Raw genomic sequence first — 15,325 nt, 5'->3', positions numbered from 1 at the left:
GACTCCAAACCAGACCCCCACACCCCAGAGGCACCAAACTGTACGCCCTCCCAGCCACCAGCCACGGGAGTCACACAAAACCCCTTGAAAAATGAGAAACCACCAGCACCCCTTCTAAGGGAGGTGGGGCCAGAGTACCGCCCTGCACCTTGCTGCAGGCAGGTGCCCACAGGTGACTGCCTTCCACCCACAGCCGGGCAGGGCTAGAACCTCACTGGCTCCTGAGGCCCCAGCCCGTGTGGCACTGACCAGCCAGGTGCCAAGTGCCCCGGGAGGGTCAGGGGACTGTGTTCCAGGGACCTGAGGGAGGAACCACACCAACCCGCCCTTCCACGGCCCCCAGTCCACAAGGCAGCAGGCTGTGTGGGTGTCAACTTTAATAGGGGGCTGGCTTGTCTGGGGGGCTAAGAGGGTCCCCTTTGTCTTCCTGTTGGGAGTGAAATCTCAGGGAGATTGTCTAATTCCAAAACGAACCGTGAACTAGGGAAGTCACTTCCATCCTTCCCAGTCTCCACTTGGCTGCTAACAGCTCGAAGCTGGCAGCTCGGGGACCCGCAGCCACACCGGCCGGCTATCCTGGAATGTCCGTCAGCAGGACTGGGCCTCTGTACGGCCCCAGGAGTGATGGGGTGGGCAGACCTCCTAGAGTCATCAAAATCCAGCAGGGACGCACCCCTCCTGGTCCACCACCCACAAACGCCGACGTGGAAGCAGAGAGGTTACCACCCCCAAGTCTACATGGAAACTGGGCACGTCCGGGAGCCAGGCCAAGGGAGGGCCCCCTTAACCAAAGCCCTGCCAGCTAATGGGAGCAGCAGGAAGAAGGGAAAGGGAAGGGTGGGGAGGCCAGGTCTGATGTGCCTTCCACAGAAGACAGGGTGGCGGAGACACTGGCCCGTGGAGCCGCGCGACCCGGGACGGGAGGTGTGACCAGCACCAGGAGCGTTGGGCCTGGCCGTGGCCCAGGGGAACCACAGCTGCAGAAGCTGCGTCTGGCCGGAGAGTTTGAATGTTGCCATTTAATCCAGAAACGAGAGCAAGACAGCAGCGCCAGGGAAACGCTCCGTAGTCATCCTGATCAGGAGCCCTGTGTGTGCTGTGCTGCTCCGTCAGCTCCCGGCCCACCTGGCCCGGCGCCAGCCTCCTGGGAGCCCGGCCAGGGCCGGACACGCACCCAAACTCTGTGGGCCCCAGTCCTCTGGAATCCCCGTGAGTCCCACACAAGTTACGAGGCTGCCACCACTTCCGCCTGTCGGGGCCTGGCCTTGACGGGGACTTTCTCTGTGGAGGAAACATAGAGATGGCTGTCGCGTACAGAAGACCCCAGAGGCGGGAACTTCCCGAAAAGGACAAGAGGCAGCAAGGAGCCAGGTCAGGGCTTTGCGCTCTGGGAAGAACGGGCACAGCTCTGAGAAAGGCGAGTTACACACAGAAGCCGGGAGGGATGACAAACTGCAGGCACTGGGCACAAGCACTCAGGACGTGCACCCCTAACCCACGGACCCCAGAAAGGAGGCCAAGCAGCAGCAAGGGAGCAGAGAGAACTGAGGAGGAATCGCGAAAGACGAGTCCGGGCGGATAGAGAATTTCTGAAGGCGTGTTATGCGATGCCGCGGGGAAGGTCGTCCCAGTGACGTTTAGTGGACGGCTGGTCCTGGGCTGGACCCAGAAGAGCCTGCACAGCTCAACTGGCCCTTTCCCGACTCTAACTTTGGGATTCGCCTCTCTGAACGGGGTCTGGCTCTTACAAGGTTACCGAAACTGCTCAGAAGCCTGGGCTCAAACCCAGGGCGAGGCCCGCACTCCGCCTGAGCTGGTGCCAGCGAGCACGCCCACCAAGCAGGGGGGTTGGGGCCCGACCCTCACCAGGCAGGAAGGGCAGGGCCCAGAGGCCAGGATATTTTGCTTTGCTCTAGAACGCACGGTTCTCCAAAGGACATAACGAGGAGGGTACCTGGGATCTTTTCAGGAAGGGGTTCTGAAGGAACCTCTGGCAGCTCTATCTGTTCCTGCAAGAAACAGAGGATAAAGGCTGTGAGATACAATCACCTTGTCCTTCTCTTGGAGAGAACAGCATCCTGTTCACTTACGCTCTCAGCGGGATTTACATAGGACACAAATCCTCCAGCACGCAAGCCCAGGGTGCATCCTCCCTGGCTTCTGGCATCTCTGCAACTCATATCACCGGGGGCACAGTGACCACAAAAGGTGGCTGCTTCCAACGGCCCAGAGCCTGAGGGGCTCCCAACCCAAAGTTCCATTCTGAGTCTGAGACAAGGGCTTTGAAACAGGCACCCATGCAGGTCAGGGGCCCCAGTGGCGCCTCTGCCTCAGGTGGTGGTACCTGGGTGCACCCGCTGTTCCAGCGAGTGCTGGTCTACCTCTCGGGCCTTGGGAGGAAGTAGTTCAGCAGGCAGGTGCACACAGGGCCCCCAGGCAGCGAGCAGCAGTGCTAAGGACCTGCTTGCCTGGCCTGGTTTATGGCTGGGGGTGGCAGGCTGGTGGGCACGGTGTGAATTCGGCTTGCTTAGGCAGGGGCCCACAGAGATGGAGACGCCCTCCATCAGGGAGCAAACACAGACTCAGGGCCTGAAGTGATGGCTGCCTGGTTAGAGGCCTCTGGGCCAACACATGGAGGCCCTGTGTGTGACAGCGAGTGACCGGCCACAAGAGGGAAAAAGCCCCCATTTGATCTAAAACCCACACACTGCCCACTGGGGAGGAAAGGGCTGAGGGAGCTAGGAGGGTCGGTATTCCGCTCTGTCCTGGCACCTGGTTCACTCTGAGGCCTGCAACACCTGGGTGGACAACCTGCAAAATGTTCTTTCCAGGCCAGTCCTGCCCTGCAGTCAGCCAGGTGGATGGGGAGAAGGGACCTCAGTTTAGCACAAATGCCAGTTGTTTTAGGGAAGAAAACCAGCTGCAGAACCAGGGCTGTGTGCTCAAGTGAAACCTGACACAGTCGCTCGCCGAGGCCAGTGAGCAGAGCCCTCCTGGGGGGGTCCCTACACCTGGGCCTGTGTCAGTGCCGGGGGTACTGTTACCTGAGTGATTGCGTCCAGCTCCTCCAGGATGGCATCTTCGTCCTCCTGAGTGAAGCTTCCTGCCAACAGCTCATCTATTTGCTGCAAAAGGAGGAGCAGAGGTGAGGAGCATGGCTGGGCTGGGGTGGGGGAAAGGTGGGCCCTCGTGGAGGAAGGAGACAGCCCCAGCTTAAGGCTCCTCTCACTCGAAAGAAGGAAGGCAGCCCCCACGTGGTGTGGGAAGGCCTGGCCCTCGAGGGTGGCGCAGGACATTCAGCGAGTTGGCCACTGTCCTCGCTGGCTGCCAGATGGCGGGCCCCGTGGTGCGGCAACACCTACCCGCTGGTACTCCACAGCCTCCTGCGTCTCGTCCAGTATCCGCTCCACCTCTTCTATGGACATCACCTGATCGGTTACAAGTTTTTGAGCCTTGTCAGTGAAGCACGTAACAGAACCCCCTACACGAAGGCCACCTGCATTGGCAGGGCGCACGGCCTAGCCCCTCTGTTCCTGTTTAAATGAAGCCACGCCAAGCGGGATATAACACATCTTTGGTTATTTCTGTCCCAGGCAGGGCCCGTCCACAGAGGCATGGAGCTGTCAGACAGTCTTTTCAGAAGCCTCAACTGACCTCCTTGGACCCCTGCTGGCCCTTCTGGCACCCAAACCAACCCTAGCGGTAGTCAGAAGTATAACAATTTTTCTCTGGCCAGGTGACTTGATTTCTTTTGGGTTCAAAGCGGCACCTTTGCTTGACTGGTCACCATCACATTGGACAGTCAGAAAGGCAGTGTAACCTCAGCTCTCTGCCCAGCCCCACTGCCATCCACTCATCAGGAATGAGACGGGGTGGGGGCCGGGGCACGCCATCTCTGCGCCTCACCTCTCCTTTCACCATCCACCTCTGTGCTGTTTCTTGAAATGAAGCTGTGTTCACCTCCTCTGGGAAGTCCTCCAGATTAGTTCACCCCCCCCCCCCCCACTAAAACCAGACTGTCCCTCTAGTCACTTTAACATCTCTGGACACGGTACAATTTTTTTTTGTACCACTAGACTGTCACTCTCTCCCATCACCCTCTCCCGGTAGTGACTGGCTTTCCCTCATGCCCAAAGGCCTACGTGCAGGTGTGGCCTCAGGGACTAACCCTCTCCTTGTTCCACTGGCTGCCCTTCCTCTCTTTCCCCAGTCCTGCAAGACTTACCTGGTGCATCTTATTCAGACACTCATTTCCAAACTGCAGCCCCTCGATCACCTTCATTTCAATCTGGGTGAACTCAATACTCTGGACCTGAGGAAGAAACCCATGTGGTCAGGGGCCCACCTTCTCTGCCGCCTCATGCAGACCCATGGAAGGGAGTTAGGATCACACTATCACTGACAAAGACTGCTGGGCCTCAGAGCAAACTGTCTCTGCCTTCCTCCTCCTTCTATCCTTTCCCGCTGCCCTGACCAACACTTGGGCAGAACTGAGAGGGCGTGGGAGGAACCGCAAAGTAGACTGCTTATAACCAGCAGCTCTGTTAGCAAAAGAGCAGAACTAGAGCTCTGGGTCCTGAAACTGGATCATTTCGGGAGCCTCCTGCAGATCCCAACACCTCTTCAGTCACTGGGGCAGACTCCCCGCCCACTCCACCACCCATAAGTGGCCTAGTCCCCCAGCCACCATCCTGCAAGACCCAACCTGCTGCAGCCCCTTAAGACGGTCAGGCTCCCATCAAAGATTCTCCTCCACCTCCAGGCCTGACCCATTCCACAGCCGCGGGCTGAGAGGTCCAGGAGAAGAAAATGATAGGTTTCCGTCCTCCGAGGGGACTCTGGTGCCTACATGGTCCATGGCCCACACCCCCCGACCCCTACTAGGCCTACCATGGTCTCCAGGCTGGTGATCTGGTTTTCTGTTTTGTCCAGGAGCTGCTCCCGGTATCGCTTCTTCTTGAGCAGCAGCTTGGCCCGTCTGCAGAGGGAACCCAAGCAGTGACCCAGCAGCCATGGCCATCAGCTGCCCTGGCCTGGCACTGACCAGCCTCCTGGCCTACCCCACCTCTGCTCTAGGCCGATGGGGGACAGAACCCATCTCCCGAAGACCGGCCCCCAGCCCCACTCACTCCTTCCTGCCGTCGCGCAGGAGCTGCCGGGCAATCTCCCGCTCCCGCTCCAGCTGCTGGGTGATCCTCTTCTGGTACTGCTTCAGCTTATCCCGCTGCTGCTTCAGTTGCTGCCGGGAAAGCAGGCCTTGTGTTGACACCAAGCCCCCTCAGGGCACGCTGGACACTCACCGGGCTACCCGGTGTCCAGGAGAGCCAGTACAGAGGTTGCTGGGGTCACTGAAGGGCCCCCCACAGGCCAGGCTGCCCCAACTGTCACCAATGGAAGCACATCCTCTGAAACTGAGTTCTCCATGGGGACAAGTTTGCCCCCCAGGGCAAGTGGGACACTATCTGGAGACATCCCTGGCTGTCACACTGGGGATGCCACTGGCATCTAGGAGGTGGAGGCCAGGGATGCAGCTCAATATCCTACAAATCTCCCCCACCCCAGACAGAGAGCCAGTCCTAACGTCCTCAGCACCGGGGTGGAGGGCATGCTCTCACCGCCGTCATGGCGCGGCATCGCCATCATGGCAGGGCATCGCCATCAGCGAGGAGTGTGAGCGCTGGTCAGGGAGTGTGGCCAGCACCTCCAAGGTGAAGAGACGACGCAGAAGTCGCTGGTGACAGTCACCCGAGTGCCACCATCCCAGCCCAGCCATGGCTGGAGACTGGGGCCTTCCCTCCCAGCTTCACTCCTCTATGGACTTCAGCCATTTGCCATCAGCTCCCCTGCTCTTGACACTTATCACCATACGTGAGTGGACAACAGATGGTGCACTGAGGTGAGAGGTTCACGTGACCGTGCCAATCACCTAGGACCCCAGTGTCCCAAAAAGGATACAAGGCCATTTTCAAGCCTTAGTCTCTCTTTCCCTATTTTAAGCCATTTACATTTCTTCCAGATTTCATCATTTCAGGTAACGCTACAGTGAGCACCTGCAAGCACAAGGCACTTCTCAGATAGAAGACTATGTCTTCAGGGTCGGTTATGGGGAGTGAGTTAACTGGGTCAAAGGTGTGCACCTCTTTAAAACTCAACATGATGAGAAATTAGCCCCCAGTGTAGACGTGGTCAGTCTGTCTCAAGCGGCCGCTCCCCAGTTCCCTCCACAGCTCCATTCTCTTTAGAAGCCGTCTGCCCCAGCGCAACCCATGGCCGGTGGGTCAGGCTCAGCGACAGCCGCACGTCCTGTCCCTGCTGCCGTGAGAGGCGCCCGCCTTCCCACCCCGTGACCAGCCTGCCCGCTGACAAGGTACAACCAGGAAACAGTGAAACGCGGGCACCGCCTCCCGAGACCCGAGGCACAGCTCAGTCGCCGCGCTGGGACCGCCTACACCCGCAGCGACCGGATTCGCTCAGACTCGCTGGGAACCGGACCCGGACACGCTCCCCACCGGGAGCCCACCGCTCACCGCCCCAGACGGGCTCTGGGGCTGCGGCCCCGGCGTGGGGCTGGGCGGCCGGAGGGGCCGAAGCCCGTGGCGAGAGCGGAAACGCAGCCGGTAGCAGCCGTGCCTCGGTTTTCCCGCCCGGCCCAGGTGTCCCCGGCTCGCGTCCACCCGCCTGCAGGGCCCGGCGTCTTACCAGGATGGCCTTGTCCTGCTCCGTGACCCGGCTCTGCTGCTTCTTACGGCCGAACAGGTTGCCCATGGCGGCCGGCGCGGCCCGGCCCGCGCCCCGCCGCCCAGCCCGGTCGGCTCCGCACGTCGCGGCCCCCGTAGTTCGGACCCAACCCACCCCGCTACGGCGGCCGCGCGGGGCCAAGCACCGCAGAACGCGGAACGCGGCTGTCCGCAGACGGAGGCCCCGCCCCGAGAAGCGGCCGGGGTTCTGGGGCCCTGGATCGCGTGGTTCACGTGCATTTCCAGAATGCCTCACCTGCGCGGACTTCAAGACTAAAAGTTCCATCTCCCACTACGGTGGGACCCTCGCAGGGTGACAGCGTGTACCGTCTCCCGGGCGGTCAGAAATCTTGTTCACAAGTCACTGCGCCGCTGGCTCGGACCACAAAATGCTGCGTTTAGTGATGTTACAACCCTGGGCATCATAGTGTCCGCTGAACCGCGCCCTGCGCAGCATGCTACACCCGCTCTGGCCTTCGGGCCGGTGACTAGGCCCCGGAGGAGCCCACCTTCTGGTTCCGTGGGCCCGGGCAGAAGCCCCTACGGGGCATCGGGGATATAGGGCGGGGCGCCACGTACACCTGCAGCCTTGGCTCCCACCCGTGTGTCCTGGCTGGGGTGGGGGTCATAGGATGGCACCCAGCCCTGTTTGGTCTCCCCAACTGATCCCGCAGCCCAGTCTGCATGGGCCCCGCCACCTTTCTAGCAGCCTAGCAGCTCCTGAGCGGTGGGTCATGATAAGATGAGGCGTCCCATGGCATGAGTCCAGCGCTCACCCCTTTCTGTGAAATGAACTCCTTGATCAGAAGCAGTGCTGCGAGGACACCACGATGGGCCTCTCAGTCCACAACAGTGTCGCTGGCAGAAGCTCCCTGGGTGAGGGGGGAGGCAAATCTGTATCCAGAGTGTCTGTTCCCGTGAGGACACGTCACTGCGCCCTGAGGGAAGAGTCCTGATTAGCTAATCTGCTGTTTGGCAGCTGGCTGGTCCCACAGGTAATAATGCCATCTGGGGGGCTCAGTGCTCTTGACCCACTGGGCCCTCAGCAGCGGTGGCCAGGTGAGCCTCAGTGAGGGGAAGTCCATGTAACTGAGCCCCGTAGAGCCTCCATCCCTGCCCACATGGTCACTTTGTCCATACGCCCATTGACCGAGCGCTGGGGGCCTTGGAAAAGCCGTTGGCTCATGTCCAGAGTGTGCATTGCATCCACCTGGCCATGGAGAGCCTCCTGGGCAGAGGGTGCTCTTTTGTGAGCCTTCCCTGGGACACAAATATGTTGTGTCCACTCTGAGAAGTCCATCCACATCTCTCCCCCAGACTTCCTGTGACCAATCTTCCAGGTCCTGTTTCTTCCAAGTCCCTGCCCGTTCAGTCAAACCTTAGCAGCTGCCTGTGATTCAATACAGATGTAACTTCTTGCCATCCCTCACTGCACACATACAGGCACGACTCCGAGATACTGAGGGTTCTGATCCAGACCACTGCAATAAAGCAAATATTGCAATATTTCACAGGAATTTCTTGCTCTCCCAGTGCATATAAAAGTTATGTTTAATGCTATACTGTAGTCTATTAAATGTACAATAGCATTATGTCTGAAAAAAAGATGTACATACCTTTATGTACATACATTAATTTTTTTTATACCTTAATTTAAAATGCTTTATTACCCCCAGTCCATCAAGAGAGACATTGGAAGAGAGAAATTGTGTTCTATGGCAGGATCCCCAGGGGCACCTGTCTTGAAATACTCAGAGGTCTTTTTGTATAACTGAATCGCTGAGTTGTCCACCTGAAACTAACACGATATTATAAATCAACTATACTATTTTTTCGATTTTTTTTATTACATTTGGACCTTTAAGAAACATATACCATCAGTCATACCACTATTCAGTAAAAATCTATTTTAGTTTTTAGAATTAGAAAATAAGACTCAAAAGTATGAAAACCACATGGGCATATATAGTAAGTGCTCAACAAATGTTGGCTTTTATTATTATTAGGTGATCATGGGATTGACTTTCACTAATTTGCTCTTGAGTTATAAGCTGCTGTTGACCCAGGGATAGTTTCTAAGAAGACCAAGTTCCTGCCACTCCAAGGAATATAAGGGAAATACAACTTCCCTTTAGTGCAGTCTACCCCAAAGATGGACTGGATAAAGCCCCAAAGAGCTTTATCCGGACTACTATGTGGGATCCTTCAGGTGATTTTAGAGGGTGTGCAGACCTTTTAAATAATGTTCTTTAAAATACTATGTATTTAAGGGGCTTCGCTGGTGGCGCAGTGGTTGAGAGTCTGCCTGCCGATGCAGGAGACACGGGTTCGTGCCCCGGTCTGGGAAGATCCCACATGCCACAGAGCGGCTGGGTGCATGAGCCATGGCTGCTGAGCCTGTGCGTCCGGAGTCTGTGCTCTGTAACAGGAGAGGCCACAACAGTGAGAGGCCCGCGTACAACAACAACAACAACAACAACAACAACAAAAAAAATACTATGTATTTAAGAATAAACATAACTGGTAAAATATCTATGTTTAAATATATTTTTATGACAAAAGACAACAGTTTTGCATTTATGCTGATATAAAGTTTCCTTTTAAAATAAATTATTAAAGTGTAATAAGTAAGTTGATTCAAAGAAAGCTGTTAAGTAATCATAGTAGAGGTGGTACCCAGAAACAGTAAAAATTGAGGAGGTGGTATGCAAATGATTGCTCCTTGAGAAGTGCTGTGTGATGAAGCGAACCTGCCTCCTCCCCATTCTGCTACATACGAAAATATTAACACTCATTTTATGGAGTTTACATATATCACACAGTTATAAAATTTTCGTACTGGACAAGACCATGAGATCATCACAGAACAACCCTCCTTGTTTTAGTTAGGTGGATTCTGAGGTCTAGAGATGCTGTGCCTTGATTAAGTGCAGTACGTTCTGGAGGAACTGGGATTTCACCCTGTTAGAGAAAACATTCATATTTTCTGGTGGTCTAGACCCCGAGTAGAAAAGGAATTTAAATTAAGGTATAAAGAATGCTTTATTGGGGCTTCCCTGGTGGCACAGTGGCTGAGAGTCTACCTGCCGATGCAGGGGACACGGGTTCGTGCCCCAGTCCAGTAGGATCCCACATGCCGTGGAGCGGCTGGGCCCGTGAGCCATGGACGCTGGGCCTGCGCGTCCGGAGCCTGTGCTCTGCAGCGGGAGAGGCCACAGCGGTGAGACGCCCGTGTACCGCAAAAAAAAAAAAAAAAAAAAAAAAAAAAGCTTTATTGCTGGGACTTCCCTGGCAGTCCAGTGGTTAGGACTTTACCTTCCAATGCAGGGGGTGTAGGTTCGATTCCTGGTTGGGGAGCTGGGATCCTTCATGCCTTGCGGCCAAAAAACCAAAACATAAAACAGAAGAAATATTGTAACAAATTCAATAAAGACTTTAAAAATGGTTCACATCAAAAAAATGCTTTACTGCTTAAAAAAATGCTGAAACAGGGAACTCCCTGGTGGTTCAGTAGTTAGGACTCCATGCTTTCACTGCTGAGGACCCGGGTTCAATCCCTGGTTGGGTAACTAAGATCCCATAAGCTGTGCAGTGCAGCCAAAAAAAAAAAAAAAAAAGGGGGGGCCAAAACAATTACAATACAGGTGTACCTCGTTTTATTTCACTTCACAGATATTGCATTTTTTAACAATTGAAGGTTCATGACAACCTTGTATTGAGCAAGTCTATTGGCACCATTTTTCCAACAGCATTTGCTCACCTCCTGTCTCTGTGTCATGTTTTGCTAATTCTCACAATTATTTCAAACTTCTTCATTATTATATTTGTTATGGTGATCAGTGGTCTTTGATGTTACTACTATGACTCGCTGAAGGCTCAGACGATGGTTAACATTTTTCATTTTATTTTTTTTGAAATTTTTTGCCAATTGGGTCTTTTAAAAAAAATATTTATTTAGGCTGCACCGGGTCTTAGTTGTGGCATGCAGGATCTATTTCCCCCACCAGGGATCGAACTCGGGCCCCCTGCACTGGGAGCAGAGTCCTAACCACTGGACCACCAGGGAAGTCCCCTGGGTTTGCTGCTTTTTCAGTGACCTGCCCACCTTAGCTCTGGGCCTTGACCCACCGGGTTCCCAGGAGAAATCAGGGACCCTGTTTTGATGGCAGCACCTCTACCGTCATGCCTGGCCTGCAGACTTTGGAGGGCTTTTCAAGAACCCGAGGTCCTCACCAAGGGCTTTCTTGCGGCCTCTGTCCAGTGTGTGTGCTTCGGGGCCACGAGGGGCTCAAGGAACGGGTTGCACCTGATAAATTCATGTCAAGTCCTTGTCTGCCCCAGCCCTTGTAGTCTTTCCTCTGTATTATACCAAGAAATTCCTGGCACCTTAGCTGGGCCATGTTAAGTCCAAGTTTCCAGCAACAAAGGAGCTTCTCACAGACGCAAGCAAACAGTGGGGCCCGAGTCTCAGGCGCCCATACTCTGTCCAGCTCCCTGGGGGTCGGCTGCCACGGGCACCTGTGAGGGACGCCCCCGCAAGACTTTCCAGTGTGAGTCAGCAATATCTTGGTATTCTTGGGGCGTGAAGCAGGTAGCTGCTTCGGTGGGGTCTTCACGAGTGGGGGCGGGAGGGCTGCCTCAGACAGGGAGCAGGGTTGCTTCTGCTGGGAGGCAAGGCTCAACGGATTATGGGGGGTCACGATCAGTCCACTCAGCTCTCTCCATCTGACTCTTTCACACTTAAAGCTCTGACCTGGTGAGGCTGAGAATTCAATTTACACTGTAATCCTACAACCCACAGGATAAAACTTGGGGAATGATCTCCAGACACAACAGTCTTGCTACAAGAAACAAGATTTTCTTTTATAGTAGTCCTACACATTTTCTGCTTTTCTGACTCTGCCTTGAACAGAGAATTTAAAGCCCCTTGCTTGTCATTTAAAAAAAGGAAATCTTCCCAGTGTAGTCAGAAATCACCAGCCCACCCCACAGTCCTGATTTCCCCCAGGATGTTGCTTTGCAGCTGCTTGGGCTCCCAGAACCTGGCTTTCAGGAAACACTTCCTTCCAGGTCATCACAGAAAAGTGTGTGGCTGCAGCATGTCTCCACCACCCGCGTCCAATTTGCCACAGACTGTGTTAGTCTCCCTGGCTGCCATGACAAATTACCACGGGCTGGCCACTCAGACAACAGAAACTTATTGTCTCACAGTCTGCAGGTTGGAAGTCTGAGATCAAGGTGTCGGCAGGGCCGGCTCGCTCTGAGGCTGTGAGGGGGACTCTGTCCCAGCTTCTCTCCCCGCTTCTGGTGGTTTGCCAGCAAGGCCTGGCATGTGGAAGCATCACCTGGCCTCTGCCTCCATCTTCACGTAGCCTCCTACCTGTGTCCAGATTTCCCCTTTTCATAAGGACTCCAGTCATGTTGGATCAGGGCCGACCTGAATGACTTCCTTTTAACTTGATCACCTCTGTAGAGACCGTCTCCCTAAATAAGGGCATATTCTGAGCTATTGGGGGTTAGGACTCCAACATCTGAATTTTGGGGGGACACAGTTCAGTCCATAACACAATAATGAGATCATCGCTGCGCACAACCAGTTCTGGGTTTCCGTCTTCGAAGGTCTCTGTCCTGGACTGACTTCTGGCACTAACTATGCATCAAGCAGGAAGATGTTTATTACAGAGATTATTACAGAGATTCAGCCCTTCAAAACCAGGGTTTCAGGAATGAAGGTCAGGGGTCCCATCACTGGATCCTGGGGGCGTGGGAGCTTTCGTAGACTCGAAAGGAAAGGCTCGGCACAGTGACCCCCTGCCTCACAAACACACCTGCCAAGGCCCCAGTTGGCCGCCCCTACACCTCTTCCACCATCCACAGCTCGGATGGAACACTTAGTACCAGAGGAAATTAACCTGGAATCCTGATGGGAGGCCTTCCAGGGAAGGTACAACGGGATGGCCCTTACCTGACTCGCAGACTGGGGCAAGCAGGTGGAGTGCAAGTGCGGCCGCGCGGGCCGGTTTGCTCACAGGTGTAGCTGACAGGGCCTTGCGGGCCGGGGTGGCGGGCCAAGGAGCACATGGCAGGACTTGAACCTCCACCAACTGAGGCCGCCTTGGGTGACCAGCGCGGGAGGCCATCCGGGACCTCCTGCCCCTCATCATTCCTCGGCCTTCATCCTCCGTCCACCTTCTCTGCCCACCTCTCAGCCTCCGCTGGGTGCCCACCTTCCCAGGCCTCCAGGGTTCACTCCCAGACAAGGGCTCTGATTGGTTCTCTCCAGGCCAATCAGCTGTGGCCTTGCGGGCGTCATGCCTTCACCTGAGCCAATCCGCAGATGGGTGGGCGGGTGCTCGCGGGCAGAGAGGAGGGAATTTCCTCCAAAATAGGCGCTCTTCGAGGCCACGAAACGCCAGCGATTCTGGGACAAGCCCAACATGAGAATGTGGGTCATGCCGATGCCTGGTCGGGCCAGGACACCCCAGGGAGGACGAGCTGGGGGGCTGGCCGGGGGTGAACGTGCAGCATGTTAAAAACTGTCAGGGTCCTGGTCAGGGGTCCCCAGGGTCAGGGGTCCTGGGGGGTCAGACTAAGGAGGCGGTGGGTGACAGCAGCAGAGAACGCGGGGTGAGCCAAGGAATCTTTTGGAAGAAGTCGGAAGAATCCAGGCCAAGTCCCAGACATTGGGTATGAGCCCAGGAAATAGTGCTGAAGACACAGATGAGGTGTTGGCGGGACCAGCTGCATGGACGCTACGTGGGCACAGAGGATGGGGCAGCCCCGGGTGCGGGCCGGTGGGAGTTCCCAGGTGGGCGTCCTGGGAGGGGGGACGTCCTGGGGAAGGGCGGAGCTCAGAGAGGCCGCGGGGAGAGGGGCTGCAGGGGAAGGCCCTGCCTGCTGGTGACCCTCGAGGGACCCATGAGTGGGGACGCTGGGCCGCAGCGGGTCAAGGGTTGAGACACATCTTTTGGGGGCTTGAGAGCAGAAGAAACGCGGGGCCTCGGGGAGGGGTGCAGGGCCGCAGGGGCGTCCACCTTCCTTCCTGGAAGTGTAGCGCAGGACGCTCAGCCGGGCTGCGGGAGGGCAAAGGCTAGCCCCGCAGCGGCCACGCGGTGGCGCTGCAGGACAGCCGGGCGGCCGCGGGACAACACCAGGGCCTGGGATGTGGGCTGGCTCCCCGCAAGGCGGTACGGATACCCGTCCCCCAGCACTCCGCATCCCAGCACTGGGCACCTCAGCACTCCCACACCTAGAACCCCGCACCTCGCACCCCACACCGGGCACCCACCCCCGGACACAGGCCATCTGGTACCCCAGCACCTGGCACCCCTCACCTCGGCATCTCGGACACTGTGCCCCGTGGGGAGAGCACCCCACATCCCAGCACCCTGCACCGGTCCCAACACACCAGCCACCTGGCACCCCAGCATCTGGCATCCCACACCCAGCATCGTAGCGCCCTGGCATCCCTGCACTACAGCACCCAGCACCAACAGGCAGCGACCCCTGCAGGGCTTTCAGGAAGGTGGGTCCAAGAAGAACAGATGGGGTTGAGGGAGGATCTGTCATGGGTCTGCCCTAGCTGGGAGAAGCTGGGAGAAGCCACGTCCTTTGAGGTGTTCTGCCGATACTGAAACTCCCACCAGGTGGAAGAAGTTAACTGTATGCTGCCCACAAGCATGGAGACCCCAGAACGAACGATTGGAACCAGAAGGTTGATGATGTTTACTCCCAATTACCTCACCTCCAACCAATCAGAAGAATGTTCACGCGCTGATCACCCCCTGCCCCCCCACCCCCGCCCCGTCTTTAAAAACTTTTCCCTGAAAGCCTTCAGGGAGTTTGGGCCTTTTAAGCACTAGCTGTCTGGACTCCTTGCTTAGTGCCTACAATCAGTGCTGCGCTCCTTCACCACAACCTGGTGTCAATAGACTGGCTTTACTGTGTGTGGGCAACAGAGCCAAGTTTAGTTCCATAACACATCTTCTTTGGAGAAATGTCTGTTCAAGTCCTTTGCCCCCTTTTGAATTGAGTTGTTTGTTTTTCAGTTTGGTGAGTTGTGAGAGCTCTTTATGCGTTCTGGATATTAAACCCTTATCAGATATATGATTTGCAAATATTTTCTCTGTAGGTTATTTTCTTTCACATTCTTTTTTTTTTCACATTCTTGATGCATGAAATTGTTTCACTTATATGAAGTCCAGTTTATCTGGTTTTTGTGTTGTGCTTCTGGTGTAAAATCTATGAATCCATTGCCAAACCCAAGGTCATGAAAATTTACCCCCATGTTTTTTTCTTAGGAGTTTTATAGTTTTAGCTCCTATATTTACGTCATTGATCCATTGTGAGTTAGTTTTCGAATATGGTGTGAGGTAAGGGCCCACCTTTTGTGTGTGAATATTCAGTTGTCCCAGCACCATTTATTAAAGGACTATTCTTTCCCCAGTGAATGGCTTTGTCACCCTTTTTGAGAACCAGTTGCCTGTAGGGAACTCCACGTGGTTCTGCCTGGGCTTTGGTGATGCTTGTTGCTGGCGGCTGCCACCTTCCCTGTGGAACTAGGGCTGCTGTCCAGTGTGGCCGGGCTC

At 55.5% G+C, this 15,325-nt stretch overlaps 1 protein-coding gene across 1 annotated transcript; it reads right to left on the bottom strand.

Moving 5' to 3' along the window:
• Nucleotides 1-369: 369 nt before the first annotated feature.
• CHMP6 (charged multivesicular body protein 6) lies at nt 370-6,821 on the bottom strand. The gene is made up of 8 exons (XM_082679120.1): nt 6,700-6,821; nt 5,130-5,239; nt 4,891-4,978; nt 4,226-4,312; nt 3,363-3,428; nt 3,045-3,125; nt 1,955-2,009; nt 370-1,281 (listed from the first exon to the last, which is right to left on the bottom strand). The coding sequence occupies exons 1-8, from the start codon at nt 6,763-6,765 to the stop codon at nt 1,226-1,228; spliced, it is 609 nt and encodes a 202-aa protein (XP_082535246.1). The 5' UTR covers nt 6,766-6,821; the 3' UTR covers nt 370-1,225.
• Nucleotides 6,822-15,325: the final 8,504 nt, after the last annotated feature.

Source organism: Grampus griseus (genome assembly GCF_964374135.1).
Source record: "Grampus griseus genome assembly, chromosome: 20".
Taxonomy (NCBI): Eukaryota; Metazoa; Chordata; class Mammalia; order Artiodactyla; family Delphinidae; genus Grampus; species Grampus griseus.
This window is presented reverse-complemented; position numbering and strand designations above follow the sequence as displayed.

Excerpts from the sequence above, each read along its gene's own strand:
- CHMP6 (XM_082679120.1), bottom strand. The coding sequence starts at position 6,765 with ATGGGCAACCTGTTCGGCCGTAAGAAGCAGCAGAGCCGGGTCACGGAG. Across the intron at positions 5,240-6,699 it reads AGCAGGACAAGGCCATCCTG|CAACTGAAGCAGCAGCGGGA; the intron begins GTAAGACGCCGG and ends CTTTCCCGGCAG. Across the intron at positions 4,979-5,129 it reads CTGCGCGACGGCAGGAAGGA|ACGGGCCAAGCTGCTGCTCA; the intron begins GTGAGTGGGGCT and ends TTCCCTCTGCAG.